Source organism: Erinaceus europaeus, chromosome 16, assembly GCF_950295315.1.
Source record: "Erinaceus europaeus chromosome 16, mEriEur2.1, whole genome shotgun sequence".
Taxonomy (NCBI): Eukaryota; Metazoa; Chordata; class Mammalia; order Eulipotyphla; family Erinaceidae; genus Erinaceus; species Erinaceus europaeus.
In genome coordinates this window covers 52,145,624-52,160,813 of record NC_080177.1, presented here as the reverse complement: position 1 = coordinate 52,160,813, position 15,190 = coordinate 52,145,624, and the positions used below count along the sequence as shown (strand labels likewise).

Here is a 15,190-nt window from a genome sequence, read left to right as displayed (position 1 = left end):
AATGGAGTTATATTTATAAAGATATCCAAATCACAGCAAAACTAGGTGAGGAAGTGAAATGAATTTGCTTTGTGTAAGTATTCCCAGCTCCAATCATCTGAAATTCATCATAAATCCCAAATCAAAGGTAATTCAGTGGCTATAGGATAAAGGAGAGAACTTTAGGCTGGAATTAGGACTCCAAAGTGCCACTTTTAACTGAGCATATAACTTTTAACAAATGATGTTATTCATTTTTCTTTAAAACCAAGAAGTTAGACAACCTAATCCCTAAGGTCACTTTCATTTTTTGTTTTATTACAACAAAAAAGTTCAAGAATTTGATTTTCTAGAACCAATATAACTAAAAAATGATAAATGATAACAAGTTAAAATGATATATGAGTTTGAAAGTTAAAGTAAGTAGAAAGCAATAGTAAGTAAATATAAATATCTTCAAATAAAGAAACACAGCATGAAAGACTAATGACAAAATAAACATGATATTCAATGACATTCTCCATAAACAACAAAGCCAAGACATGCGTCTGTCAATACATGTAATTAACAGTTACAGGTGACTTCATGATACTTTATTCTTAATTAAGTCATAATTAAAATTATCTTTCAAAATAAAATAAGACTCCTATAATGGGGAGTCCCCTTGAAAAAGAAATGTTGGCATTTCAACTAAATCCTATAGTTAACATAAGAACTCAGGAGAACTTGGGTGTGTTTTCAGAATATAGACTCACTGTTTGAAAATGTAAATAGAGTCTGGTTCTCTTCTCTAATCTTTTCACTGCTACCCTTACACTAAGTTTTGGAAATTATGTGAGTAATTGTCAGGGAAGTAGGGAAGTGTTCTCTGAACAAATTATTTTCCCACTAAATGGAGCAACTTTTAGAGAAGATAGATACTTCTGGGATTGGTATACTGGCATGTTACCTCTTACAGTTTTGAACTGGTTTGGGATTTGCCACTGAACATTCAGATTGAAACAATCTGGGATGTTTTAAACATAGAAATTTTGATCTGATAGTGAATATAACTACTAAGCAGCACTTTAATTTTATCTCTTCACAGTCAAGGGTAAACCTACTGTAACTCAATGAGTTAAATAATACCATTATACTTGCTGAGAAATTGACAGAAAAACTATCAACCACCAGAAATGATGCAGCAACAAATGTAACAGTAACAACAGGGAAACCATGCTTCCAGCAGCATCACCTTGAATTGGTACAGGAGCTAGTAGACAGAACTTTTCCAAAATGAGGAAACTTTTCCCCAAGAGGCCTTGAATCACACAATTTAAGGTCTAATCTTCCCCTAGAATTCAGAAAGTATCTAGGAATAAGTTATTTACATCACTAATATTATCATCAACTTTCTCTATGTTGCTAACATACTCTAATTTTTTAAGTAGTAATAGAATTTATCTATAAATACTTTACTGTATCTGTTAGGAAACAAGGTTCTGGGGATTTTCCCTCTCTTGCTGAGACCATTTTTAAAAACTGCTTTGATATAAATAAACTTGACATATTTGGAGATGCAGGGGTAGACACAAGCATCATTTATAAATTGCAGTTTTCAACACACAGAAATTAAAATGAATTTTCTTTTATTTAACCAGGTCAATTTTAAAGTATCTGTCATAAACTATTAATAAATAAAATCATATTTCCTTATATATCATGTTTCAAAAAATAAAATATATTTGTTATAAACATTAATTCTGAAAAAAGTTTAGCTGGACATAGGCCAGATAAATAGAACTAAGCTCAAAAAATGTACTTCAAACAAATATATAGTTATTTGTATAAATTTGAACTCAAAACAGGAAGATGCATTTCATTTGTTTGCTTGACCTAGAATTATATATAGTTGATTATGTGGATATCAACTACTATTTAGAAATAATACAGACTAGGAAAAATATGACTACTGCCACAACCATTTTCTAGTTGAAACTTAAAAAAACAAAAGAATTGGTTTCTTGACATGTTTATTTTAAACATGATAAATCTGAATATCTGAGAAACAACATGAACTGCAGCTGGAAAAGGGACTTCAATTCTTTTTCATCATCATTATCTCCCCCAGTATTACAGAAAATACTGTAATAGCACTTTGCTAACTACAGCAATTACTCTTATGAAGACTATAAAATAAAACATAGTATAATATTAAAACTATAAGCCCACATTTTGGGTTGTAACAAAATATTACCACACATTTTATTTTCTGTCTAATTCATAAGTCTCTTTTATCATTATTTCCACCACATTTCAATAATAAATGAACAAGTTCAGTATTTTCACTGAACATAACATATGGAAGGTAAGGAATTTGTTGTCTTCTTTTTAAATGTATGTACCTTACATCAGATTATTTACATAAATATATGAAATGTGAATCAGCATGACAACAGCCTAATTTACTAAATAATGGTAAATAAAAGTCTGCCAAAAGATTTGTTTTTAAGTCATTTGTATCAGTTACTTTTATCCATTTCTGTTTTGGTATTTCTTATAAAGAAAACAGAAAGCTATTTTGGTACCTAGTATTTTTGTTTTCCACTACACATACACAAAATTATGCACTTATTATTTTTTTCTATTTTTCACTCTCTGCTTGTTCCTTACACACACACACACACACACACACACACACACACACACACACACACACTGTAGCTTGATACCACTTAATAAGGATAGAGGTGTATATGTTTTTGGGGTGTCAAACAGCTGTCACAAACTGTCACCTCCACAAGAGAAACCTTGGCACACAACAAATTAACTACACTTCTTTTTAGCTGTCATTATTCATAGCCAATAAGTTGAAATGCTCTCAGCATTTCATGTGCAAATAAAACCACTAGGAAGTACAGTAGATCAGAATAGTGGGCCAACAGATAAAGCAGAGAAAACAACATGCTGTCTTGGTCCTTCTGAAGTGGTTCATCATCACCCCTGCACCAGTGGGCACCAAATGAGATATAGCCTGGAGCAATGTATTAAATATGCATATCAAAGAAAATGAAAAAAATAAACCCAGAGTTTCACATTGGGCACATTTACATACTGAAAACACCTCACTGATACCACTTGCAGGTAGTGGTTCTGTGGTCTTTTCTCTTTTTATTTTCAACTGGGGCACTGAAGAAGGATGCACTTGCAAAAGAGATTGGAACATAAGAGCATGCAGTTTGTATGAGGAGACCTGGAGGTGAATGCAACCCATATTAGTATAAAATTATCAAAACTGGTGAAAACTCTCTAAGATTTCCGCTCACCTAAGGTGGGAGTTTCAAGTCTATGGTAAATACCATCACTGCCTGTTTGGTATGCTGAGGGGAGCACACAATTACTTCCTTTCAAAGCAAATGACAAGGTGGACTGATTAAAAATGTTATAGCTCAAATCTTTGGGAAACAAGAGACCTTAAATGATGATGCCCAATGAGGTGGCAATTCCTCGTGGGTTCAAAAATATATGTAATCATATCTACTTAAGGGGAGACCTATAATTAGGGCACCAAATAATACAACTTACTCTTTGATGTAAAGATGATGACTGTTAAATTATTAAAGCACTGTCCTCTTAGGTGCAATTTCTTGAGTGTAATTTAAATACTACAGTAGTTTTGCACATTGGCATTATCTATTTGCCCATATTTCAGGCAGCTTCCTTGATCCTGTCTCCTCTCTGTAGTTGTCAGCATGTTCTGGCTCCACACATTGACTTAGAAAATAGTTACCAAGAAACTATTCTGGAAAATCAAGTATTTGATAACCAAATATTTGATATGCAGACAACTGAGAACCTTTTAGAGTACAAACCAGGGAACTCATCCCTTCATAATCCTTTAAGACTGCAAAATGCATCTGACCATCCTTAGGAACAGAAAACAATGAAAAGTAAAAAACAAGATTCTCTAGCTTATATAATGTCACATCTCCTGGACCCCAGTCACATATCATGCAGCCACACACCAACAAATAAACTTGCTGGAGTTGCTGCAACTGTTATACCCTTTTGGTTTCAGTTAATATACACCCAAGGCCTCCAAAAAGTTTTCCCCCCATCAAGATGGGAAAAAGCCAAAAGTACAGATAGGCACAGAACCTCTCAGTACCACAGCAATTATTCTATCTCAGAATTGGACATTGAGACTGAGGGGTTTTTGTTTTGTTTTTGTTTTTAACTTTTGTTCTTTGGTTGGCTTTCCATATAGCACAAAGACTAATCATAAAAAAATTTGGTGACTGAAAATTTTTGTTAAGGTAGGCAAAGAGTCCCTCCCTCAGTGGAGGTTTTTTTTTTTTTTTTTTTTTTTTTTTTAGTCTCCAAGCAGTTCAACTCACATAACACCTAGGAATGGGTAATGGTGGTGGTGGTGGTGGCGGTGGTGGTGGTGGTTGTACCGACAGCCGTCAAGCCTCAGTACCTGTTTTAACTCCACAGAACATTAATTTTCTATTTCAGCCATGAGGTTATTAGAATGGAGCCTGTATCACTGAGGTTGTGAGTTCAATTGAAGGCAATGTATAAAAATACCTTGCCCCAGACCCCCACTCTTGAGTCCCTATAAATAAATTACTGTTCATACCCACTCTTTAACCTCACCACTCTCCCTTCCTACCAGCTGAAATCTTTCTTCTCTTTGCTTCTCTTTCAAATTTTCAATCTCACTACACGTTTTTTTTTTTTTTTTTTTTGTAAAGCATCAGGCTTACTAGAGTGGTTCCAAAATAGGATTAAAAACAGAGAAAATAGGAGAATTCTCTCTTTCTACTACCACCACCAACAACAACAATAACAACAACAACAACAACAACACACACACACACACACACACACACACACACACACCACTATTATTCCTTATAATATTCTCTGGCCTCATTCACCAACTGTTAAAGTGTTAAAATCCAACCACTAACCTATGGTGACTCAATCACAGTTCCCTTCAGCTCTCTGTATTACATCGCTAATAATTGTTTCATCAAGGTTACTGTCTTTTATTGTGAAGACGCTTCAGGCACTTGGCAATAAGTCCATATTCTGACAATAAGTTTCTAAAGAGGAAATGCTTAGAGAGTTGCAGTGTGTTCAACTCTTTCTTTTATTTCAAAGGCAGTGCAGGGTTGCCAATAGTCCTCAGAATTGTCATCTCCTTACTCAACCTCCCTTCCAGTTCCCTCTCTTTTCCCTCAGTCTTCTCTCTCCTCCCCAACCAGTTCAATTTTGAGTGCCCCCCACCCCCTTCCGCACTGCTGATATGAGTTGAGACAGCAGAAAAGGCAGCAGTTACCATATCAGACAATAGCTCACACAGTCTCTAAATGCAGGAAACTTTGTACATTAAGAACACAAATCACTCTATCAACTCCCTGGTGTTTTTCTCCTCTCTCTCTCCCTCTCTCTCTCTCTCTCTCTCTCTCTCTCTCTCTCTCTCTCCCTCCCTCCCTCCCTCCCTACCTCCCTCCCTCTCTCTTTTTGTCTCTCTCAACATAAATATGGAAGGGGAGAATAAGACTAAAAAGAAACAGAAACAGGTGAAAGACATGGCAAAGATAGTGAGCAAGGGAGCACAGAATACCCAGAGACCAAATCATTTCAAAAGAAAACATAGTGTTCAGTAATCCTACCAGTTTTTGTTTGTTTGTTTGTTTTTAACGCTAACCAGTAAGCTTAGAAGAATGCCAGAGGCACACAGACTCACATGGTCAGCAAGATTTGTGGAGGAACCTGAAAGTTCTTCGTGGTCTGACTTGGAGCTGCCGTCTCTTTCATCAATGACAAGGTCGATGGGCATTTTCCCCTTCAAACAGCTAATGTACCGGTGGCAGAAGTTATCACACAGTTCGTGGACCTATAAGGAGGGGCAGTGTGGAGGGTTCAGCTTCTGTTGATCTGATCTGTTCTATTTTATGTGGGTGTGGGGGGAGTGGGCATCAGACTGCTACAAGGTGACATTTGGAAAGAGAAGCCTTGTAGTCTCTTCCCAACTAACTAATTAATGGCTAAATAGTTGAAGGCAAGGAAACAATAGGGCAATTGTTGCAGAAGATATTATTCTCCAGAGACTTCCCTGAGCAACAAGTTACAAGAATACTAGAAGAAACAGAAGTAGGAATAACTGGATTGAGACTGGGAGATACGGGAAGGAAAAAAAAAATCCCATTTGATGATAACATCACAATGTTAGAATGCTGGGCCTGGGAAGTGCATTAGCATCTGCCATTCAATAAGCCAGGAGTTGTGTCTGTTTCCCAGGGTAAGGGATTGAGCTGCAGAGCTAAGTAAAGAAGCCCCAGTGAGGATGGTGTCTAGTGCTTCCATCTAAAGCAAGTTCTGGGCCCACTGTAATGGTAAGAGGAGCTAATAGAGATGCCAGCAAGCTGAATGTTCACCAACACAAATGCTTAGCTGAATTTCAAAAATAATCCCTAGTGCCTGAGGAAAGAAGGGGGAAGAGGAGGCTACTTTAAATGACAAGGCTGCCCTGATTTGCCCATCTATCTGAATCTCAAAGTAGAGGAGCCACTTAAAGGAATGGTCACATGTGGATCCAAATCCCCAGGTGTTCAATTCCTTTAATTTAGAAGTTTGCTTTTAAAAGAATATCCCAACTGACTAGGAAAGGGAAGGGACAAATTCAAAGTAGGAATTCTCATTCTCAGCTTACCTTTTCTAACTCCAAAAGGTGAAACCTTAATACTTGTATTGCTTGTATCATCTGAAAGAAAATTTTAGAGTATGGGTTTAAGGCTCTATGGCTGCTGGGAGGTTCCGATTAGGGGCAGTAGTGAGAGAACTGTATCGGAACAAAAACTAAGCAGGTGGGTAGGCCAAACCCACACATCAAGAAATCATCAGCAAAACCCAAGGGGTTTCTGAATGTGCCTGCCTCCTAGGCCAAGGGGTAGGAAAACCCGACCTGCACCAAAGCGAGTTAATATCTGTTCCCCTTGGTTTCCGGAGGCTATTTGCAAGGTCTAAATTTTTCTAGGGTCAGGCCTCGTTCCTCAGACCGAGTTGTCTTCAACCATCCCCTCCCCTCGACCTCAGGCCAATTAAAAAAGAAAAAGGAAGTCGCTGAGAGAGAGAGGGAGAGAGAAAGAGAGAGAGAGAGAGAGAGAGAGAGAGCGCTTTATAGAACCTCACACTCTAAAGAAGGGAATGCTTCAGTTGAATGGTGAGGCAAGGCCTTTGAAAGAGGATTTAAGTACTTTTAATATTGAAATCGGGTAAATTAGCAAGAGAATCCCACCTAAAAGTGGCCTGCGCCCCCACAAGGGCCCCACCACCCAGTTCCCCACCTCCAGGGTCCGCCCACCGCAGCGCCAGCTCTGACTTCCTCGGCGTTAGCTGGCGGAGGCTCCACCGCCTGCGCTGCCCAGGCAAACAGAGGAAATAACTCACTTCTCGCAGCCTCACTCCGGAGGCGGAGAACTGGGAGCCATCCTCCGCTAGAGCCCTCAGCACTGAGCCCCGGGCTTCAGACTCCAGGTCTCCCCGAAGCCCAGCCCTCCACCCACCCCCTGCTCCGTGGCGGGGCTTCTAAACTCTCCCGTCCCTCCCTGGATCTTCTGGGCTCCAGAGGAGCTGTATTTGAATCCTCTTCTATCCCTACCCCAAGCTCCTGAAGAACGTGGGTGCTCCTGGGCAAGGGGGTTGGGGCTGGGCTCTGGGGAAGGGATAGAGAAAAACAGTGACCCTTACCAAATTGTCCAGTTCTGGGTTTGAGGAAAAAAGTGGCTTTTCTGCACGAACCTAGAGATACAAGGAAAGTGAACATGAATTACCAGGCTATTAAAAGAAGTGGAACACTGTCGCCTACTTAACTAAATTGTATGAACCGGGTCCGCTGAAGGGCAGCAAAGGAGCAGAGCAGTTGGGGCTTCCGTCAAAGACAGGAAACCAACCAGTACCTGAAATTATTGGGCTTTCCCAAAGGATCTGAGCCTTCTTATCCTGGCCCCATTAAGGGGGTACCTGGCTTCAAACTGTACCCTGTAGGCTGGGCCTTTCTTGACGCTCAAGCAACTCTAAGGACACCCCCCTGGTCCTGATGGGGTGGGGGTAGCCTGGGACGCTCAGGCTCCCTCACCTCCGCACCCAGACACACAGCCCCAAGAGGCGCCCAGCTTCCTTCACTCCAGGGCAGTCTCGGGGCCCTGGCAGCCCCTTGTCCCCAATTCTTATCCAAGTAGCTGCAGGCAGGAGAAAAGGCCAAGCCCCAGATTAGGAATAGGTCAACTTTAATTTGAAGGTCGAGTCCCCGTATTCCTGGTTGAGGAGGGGTGGGGGGGTGACAAACACCCTTATTTATCTCTGCTTCCAATTCGCCTCCAGGCTCAGGGATGGATGGACAGGAGGCGCCGAGAGTGCGGAATGGGCCAGAGGAACAGATCGGGTGTCCCAGCCTTTTCCTCCCCTTTCTTGTAGAGCTCACAGGAAAAGGGAGGAGGGGTAGTGGAGAGGGAGCAGGAGGGTGAGTGGGTCAAGAAGGTCTGACCTGCTTTGCGAAGACCGCGATGTCCTCATTGAAGGAGTCCGAGGAGCACACATCCCCGCCGGCCACTCCGGGTTCCCGGGGAGTGCAGGTCGCCAGCTCGCACTTCTCAAAGACCAGAGCTAACAGAGGAAACAACGGGTGCCTAACGGGCAGCGCCACACAGAGACACACACACAGAGACGGGGTGCAGAGGGGAAGGAGCAAGAACTGTAATCAACAAGTTTGGAGGGATTTGGATTCCTTCCTTTTACACAACAAGTACGCACACATTGCAATTCACAACCCTTCCTCTCTCTGCCTGATCAGCCTAAGCCAGAAACAGAAAGGAAAAATCAAGCTTTGCCTTTTTTCTAAGTCTAGGATTCCCTGTATCTTGGCCTAGTAGCCCCCAGCCACCTTTGCTCCCTCCAAGAAACTAGAGCTCAGCAGGCACACAGTGAAACCTACAATGGGCTGGTCAGGTGCCTGAACCCTACATGAAATTCAGCCTGTTGGGGTGAAACCTCCAAGCAACTCTGGCAGCCCTGAGCCTGGAGTTCATCCCCACTCCACTCCTCACAGAGGCCAGGGGAACCAGCCACCCCTGTGACCCAGCCCTGACCTCCCAAGAAAGAAACATTCTGCCAGACCTCCCAAGGAAGACATATTCTGTGAAATCAAAAATTGCTTTAATTTTATGTTTTCCTGTGCATCTCAGACAAGGCCCAAGGGCTCACCTTACACACACACACACACACACACACACACACACACACACACAAAGTGATATTTGCTCAATTTCAGAGTTTGTGCTCTTCTAACCTCTTTATCCTCCTGCCTTATAAACTTGTTTGTTCTACTTCCAGTAATGTCTGTGGGCGGAAAGGGGTGGGGGGGGCAAAAATAATAGAAATATGCAAGCTAAAGAGCTGCCTTCCAAAGGCCACTTTTCTCCCAGTGTTGCAGAGGCAAATAAATAAATGAATAAATAAATAAATAAACTTGAGCATTAAAACTTGGAAGCCAAAGTGTGTGTCTGCCCTTTGTGTTCCTCTAGGTGGTGGGGCTCCACTCCAGGATACTGGCGGCCTCTGGCTACAGACTCAGTTGCTGAGTTTCCACCCCCACCCCCAATCATCCGACTACCTACCCCCCCCCACCTACCTTCAGCTGGGAGAGTCCCGGGACAGAGGGGATGGAGCACAACCCCCCTCCCACCACCACTTTAACTCGAGTTCTCTCAGGATATAAAATAATTTCCAGCCTACCTCAACACCCCCCATACACATACATACACACACACACACACACACACACACACACACACACACACACACACCATCACCACCACCAGAGCGGCTCTTTCTGCAAGCTGCAGCCCTTTCCACCCCGCTGCACTTCAAGGTCTGCCCCCTTTATTTACAGAGAATTAAGAAGTGGGTGATTAGGATTTCCTGGCCGACAGAAGCAGCCCCATCCCTACTCAAGCTGCAGTTAGTGACTCCGGGACTTCTCCGTTGGAAACAGAAGGGGGGGGGGGGAGAAGAAGCAAAGCAAAACCAATAATAAAAAAACAAAGTTGCTCCGCCGCAGGAAACTTTCTCCCTGCCGAGGCCCCTGATAGGCAAGCCCTGGCCCCGAGTCCTTTGGCTGGGAATCTCGTCCTTGGAGACAAGGCCCTGGCAACACTCTGAGCTCGGGGGTCCCGGGGTGACTTGGCCGTGGCGGGGGAGGGGGAAGTGAGGGGGCATCGTGAAGGAAGTTCTATCTACCTGGGACTTACAAGCAAGGGGCAGAAAGTCAGCCCGCCCCCATCCCTCTTGGAGTGTCCTCTCCTAAAACAAGAGGCTTCCCCCTACTCCAAGCAGAGAGAACACCTCAATGAGTCTCCCACCGCCACCCCCGACCGCCAAAGAGACCGATTCACACTCGCGCTCACACTCACACAGGGTTTTGCTGGGTCGGGAGCGGCGGGGAGGTGGTTTACCCATAGATCGCGTCCTTGTCCCGCTTCAAGGCGTCGTTGACAGCGGATCCCATGCTGGCCGGCATAACATTGGGGTGCGGGGCGTGGGCGCCGTAGTGTTGGGTGGCGTGGAGCGGCGGCCCGTGGTTCAGGTGGTGAACCGGGGGGATCGGCCGCGGCGCGTGAGGGTCTCCGTACATGGATGCAGGCACCCCTACTCCATCCATCCCGCCGTAATGGGGCAGCTCATCGTACTGTCCGGACCCGGTGGAGGGGAGGAGGCCCGGGAGGAGTGATGGCAGGCGGGGTTGGAGAGTGGTGGAAAAAGCAGCGGAAAGTAGAAGAGAAGAATGGAAGGAGTGGGAAAGGGAGAGAGCAGAGAAGAGGAAAAGGGAAGGGAGAAGGGGGGTGCGCGCAAAAGAGAGCAGCGGAGCAGGGAGGGAGGAGGATTGAAAAAAAATAGAGAGATAAAAACAAAGTCAGAAAGAAGAAAAGTACAAGCACGAGTTGAACATTTAGAAACCAAATCAGCCGAAACAACGGAGTTGAAAGTTGTGTGTGTGTGTGTGTGTGTGTGTGTGTGTGTGTAATGAGAGTGGAGTGGGAGGGTATTTTCTTAAAAAAAACAAAACAAACAACCAAACAAACTGGCAAAATCATGAACCTAGAGCAGTGGCTAGAGAAGAGAGAGGGGCGGCGAGGCCCAGGGACCTAGGGGGGCCGGGGTGGTCTAGCTCCCGCTGCAGCCGGCAGAACCGCCTTGAGCTGAGCGAGGGAGAAGCTGCGGGGTTAGTGCAGAAAAAAGCAGCCCCGGATCCCACCCCTCACCCCCCTTCGCCTGCTCCAGAGGATCCAATAAATCAAAAGGCGAAATGAAACAAAATAAAGAGAAGGGAGGGAAAAAAAAAAACCCCGCGAATAATCAGGACGAGAAAGCCCAGGACCCGGGAAGACCAGTGCCTCCCCCGGGGCAGGGAGCAGAGGGGGTGGGGAGGGAAGAACGTGGAAGTTACCAGAAACATAATTTAGCAGCGGGTTCCCTGCGTCCTTGTCAATTTCAGAGACAAAACAAGCAGCCCCGGCTAGTCCTGGCGGCGGCGGCGCAGCGGCTGCGACAGCGCGGCCCCAGTGGTGGCCCCGGCGGCAGCGGCTTCTCTGCAGCCGGCGCCCGCCCCGAGCCGCGGAGCAACCGGAGCAGCGGCAGCAGCCGCGCGGCGGCGGCGGCGGCGGCAGCAGCAGCAGAACCCGAAGAGGGGGGGAATCGCGTGGCTGGGGTAAAAGCTGCAGCGAGGCGAAAGCGTGTAACAATTGCACACACAGACACACACGTACACACACACGCACACACATACACTCTATCACACACACACACCATTCACACGCACTCGCCACCCGCCAGCTCGCACAACGCTGGAACACGCGCGCCCAGACACGCACACACGCACGCACACACACTCGCACACACGCAGAGGCACGGGGGGGAAAAGAAGCCGATGAATAATTTTGCTGCTATTTTTTTTTTTTTTTAAATACTGGCGGCCATCATCAAGCAGCGAGCAGCGGCAGCAGCACTGAAGGGAGAGGAGACATCGGGACAGGCCCCTCTCAGGAGAGGATTTATATCTAGGTAAGTGTTGGAGATTTAAACCTACCCTTTGCGCCATCAGTCTGCGCTCCAATAAACTCCTGGATGTGTCGTATATTTAATATCCCAGTCCGGATAAAAAGTGATCTAGGCTGAAGATTCCTTTTTTTTTTTTCTTTCCAAACCAAGGAGACTTCTCCCAGTTCTCCACTGTGTTATTATTTTTTTTTAAGGGGAAAAAAAGCCCAGGCAAGACAACGAAGATTTTTTTTCTTGTAATATTTCTTCTTTTTCCTCTTCTTTCTCCTCCTCCTCCAGATCTTCCTCCTCCTCCTCTTCTTCCTCCTCCACTACCTCCTCCTCCCCTTCCCCTCCTCCTCCACCTTGGTCCTCCTTTCCCCCTCTTTTCCTTCTCTTTCCCTCAGTTGGAAAAAAAAAAAGAAAGAAAGAAAAAGAAAAGAAAGAAAAATAATAAGAAAAAAATTGTCAGGCCCCCGAACTGAAGGTTACGATCGGCCCGTCAGCAGCCCACATGTAACCGAACTGTCGTGTTTCATGGCTTTTTGCCACTCCAGCTGTCAATCAAAGCCCGGAATGTCAAGGTAGTGAATGAATGATGGTTGATGATGATGAAGAGGAGGAATCTTTCAGAACCGTTTTTTTTTTTCTTCCAATAAAACTCCGCGAGGGGTTTCTGCTTCTTGGATTTTTTTCTCCCCTCCCCCCTATCAGCTTTGCCCCCGCGTCATCTATAATACGATTCTCTCTCTTTTAAGTATCATTCAAAGAAAGGAGGGGGGGCAATCCAGAAAAAATGAACAGTTTGTAAAAAAAAAAAAATTGGACTTCCTCCCCCCCCTCCCTTCCCTGGTAGGTATTTTGTCTCTCCCTGTCTCTTGCTCGTTCCTTTCTCTCTCTCTCTCTCTCTCTCTCTCTCTCTCTCTCTCGCTCTCTCGCTCTCTCGCTCTCTTTCTCTCTCTGGGAGATGAGTGAGTGTCAGTAGGTGTTGGCAGGTTGGCTGCTGCCTGGCTTATAGAAGAGCCTCAGTTTGGCGGCGCGGGTCGGCGGCGGGAGAACGAAATGACGGAACCCGGAAGTCGTGGTGGCCATAGCCCGTGGCGGAGCGGAGACACATCCCCGGAGCTGGGAGCGGGAGCGAGGAGGAACGCGCGGCGCCGGGCCTCTGAGATGCAGCGAGTGCGGTCCGCGGGCCGGGGCTGGGGGGGCGGGGTTAGCGGGGGGGCGGGCGGGGGAGGGGAGGCCGTCGCGGAGCCGACCGGAGCAAATCAGCGAGCCGGCTCCTCGGTGAGGATGGCGGGGGAGGAGGAGGAAGAGGAGAGAGAGAAAGAGAGAGACAGACACAGAGAGAGAGACTGAGAAAGAGAGAGAGATTGAGAGAGAACCAGAGTGTGTTTGTGCGCGCGCGCTCATGGACGCGCACGCAGGGCCGGCTAGGGGAAAGAGAGAGGGAGAGAGAGAATGAAGAGGTCAGGGAGAGCTCAGAGAGGAAAACTGCAGGAAACCACAGGGAAAGTACGGTACTGCCTCAGGTTTTTGTTTGTGTTTTTGTTTTCCTCTCTTTCCTTTCTGTAACTTCTAGTTTGTGTTCCCACCACTCCGGGCTCTTAGGCTAGCAGGGTCTCGTCCGGGACCTTAAGCTCAGCGCTCTGGCTTTTGTTCCTTTTAATTCCTTCGGTCCCCCTGTGTCCCACTCCGCGCCCGAGGCTCTCTGCTAAAATCTTGGGCTGCAGCTCTGAGGACTGCACCCCCGCCAGGGTGGAGGGTGTATTTTTTTTTTTCTGTTTTGATTGGGGGGCGTTGAAAATGTTACTTTCTTCCCTGCAGCTCCAGAACCCTTGTTGTCAATACTCTTGTAAAACCCCCCCCCCCATGAGAAGAGAACAACTTAATTCAGAGAACAGTCTAAGAGCGGTGCGAATGAGGGTCACCCTCAGAGAGTTTGGGGGAACCTCGGTGGGATGGATCGGGAGGAAGAAAGTTGGGAGGGAGTTAGTGGAGTGATGTTTTCTGCTGTCTACCGGGATGTGTGATCGCGGGCCCCACGGCTGTGCGCCTCTGGAACGGATCTCACAGAGTGCTGGGAAGCACCAGGCAGGGTACCGGAGAGACGGCGAGGAAAGGAAGGGAGTCGTGCGGAGAGAAGATGCCCTGCGAGGAGGCTGGTCTACTAGTCCGAGTCCAGCTCCGCCGCGGCTGCACCGGAGGGCAGAGGCCCGGAGGCGCTGTCCTGCTGGCTAATGGCTGCGAGATTGACACAGGGCCATACGCGGGATGGAGGAGAAGGGGTAGACTTTCAAGGAACCCCCACTCACCCAAGAAAAGGAAGAGGAGGAGGGTGGGGCTGGGGAGGAAGGTAACGACGCCATCGGGCTTGTTTGGAAAAGTTGTTCCGGCTAGTCTCTCGCCCAATCCCTGGCCCCAGCTGCACCCCAAGTCTCACTTCGGCGCCGCGGGCTTCCCGGAGGCGGCGCGTCAATCACTCGGCGCCTGGGGATGGGGGCGGAGCTAGGTTTCCCCACCGCCCCCCGGCTCGGGGCTTGGAGTCCACCCTGCACTCCAAGCGCTCCCCTAACCTAACTCCTAGCTCTAGCTCTCACTCTCGCCGGGGCTCCCAGTTCCCGGGCCCGAAAGAGTCCAGAACAAGCTGTTTCTCAACTGCCTCCCCCTGCTCAAACTTTTGGAGAATAAAAAAGTAGCTCCACTCTGCGCGTGGCTTTGACCCGGCCTCGTGGGAGGGTGGGAGACGCAAAGAAAATAAAGTACAGAGGCGTGTGTGGAGAGAGAGAGAGAGAGATGGACTTTTCATATGAAATTTTGGACACCCTCCCCCCCGCGCTACTTCTCCTATAGCATCTTATTTGCTTCCTCGTTCAACTGGGTTCCAAGTGTAGCCTGCAGTGAGCGCCTCCAAACTGCCAAGCGGGAGAAATCTGGCCCGGTTTTAATAGGACTGGGGAATGAACTCCGGAGCTCAATAAAGTCCTCCAAAAATGATGAATGACTGAGCACCTGTGATGATGATAGTGATTACCGGAGCAATTAAACAGTTTGATTAAATGAACCATCATAACAATGATGTCTGCGGGAAACCGGCCCTCGCTTATAAGAGTATGCAGAGGGTCTC

General features: G+C 46.3%; 1 protein-coding gene across 7 annotated transcripts in view; it reads right to left on the bottom strand.

Moving 5' to 3' along the window:
* MEIS2 (Meis homeobox 2) overlaps positions 1-12,375 on the bottom strand; it is a 249,595-nt gene extending 237,220 nt beyond the window's left edge. For 2 of the 7 annotated variants that reach the window (XM_060175159.1, XM_007527857.3), the window contains exons 1-6: positions 12,113-12,364; positions 10,482-10,714; positions 8,516-8,657; positions 7,720-7,770; positions 6,683-6,733; positions 5,717-5,866 (exon numbers count right to left, since the gene is read on the bottom strand). In XM_060175159.1, the coding sequence (XP_060031142.1) occupies positions 5,717-5,866; positions 6,683-6,733; positions 7,720-7,770; positions 8,516-8,657; positions 10,482-10,714; positions 12,113-12,124 (639 nt within the window). In that variant the 5' untranslated portion in view covers positions 12,125-12,364. Of the gene's footprint in view, positions 1-5,716; positions 5,867-6,682; positions 6,734-7,719; positions 7,771-8,515; positions 8,658-10,481; positions 10,715-11,473; positions 11,616-12,112 lie in introns of those variants that run through there. The other 5 variants (XM_016190290.2, XM_007527858.3, XM_007527855.2 and 2 more) reach the window with 4 other exon arrangements.
* Positions 12,376-15,190: the final 2,815 nt, after the last annotated feature.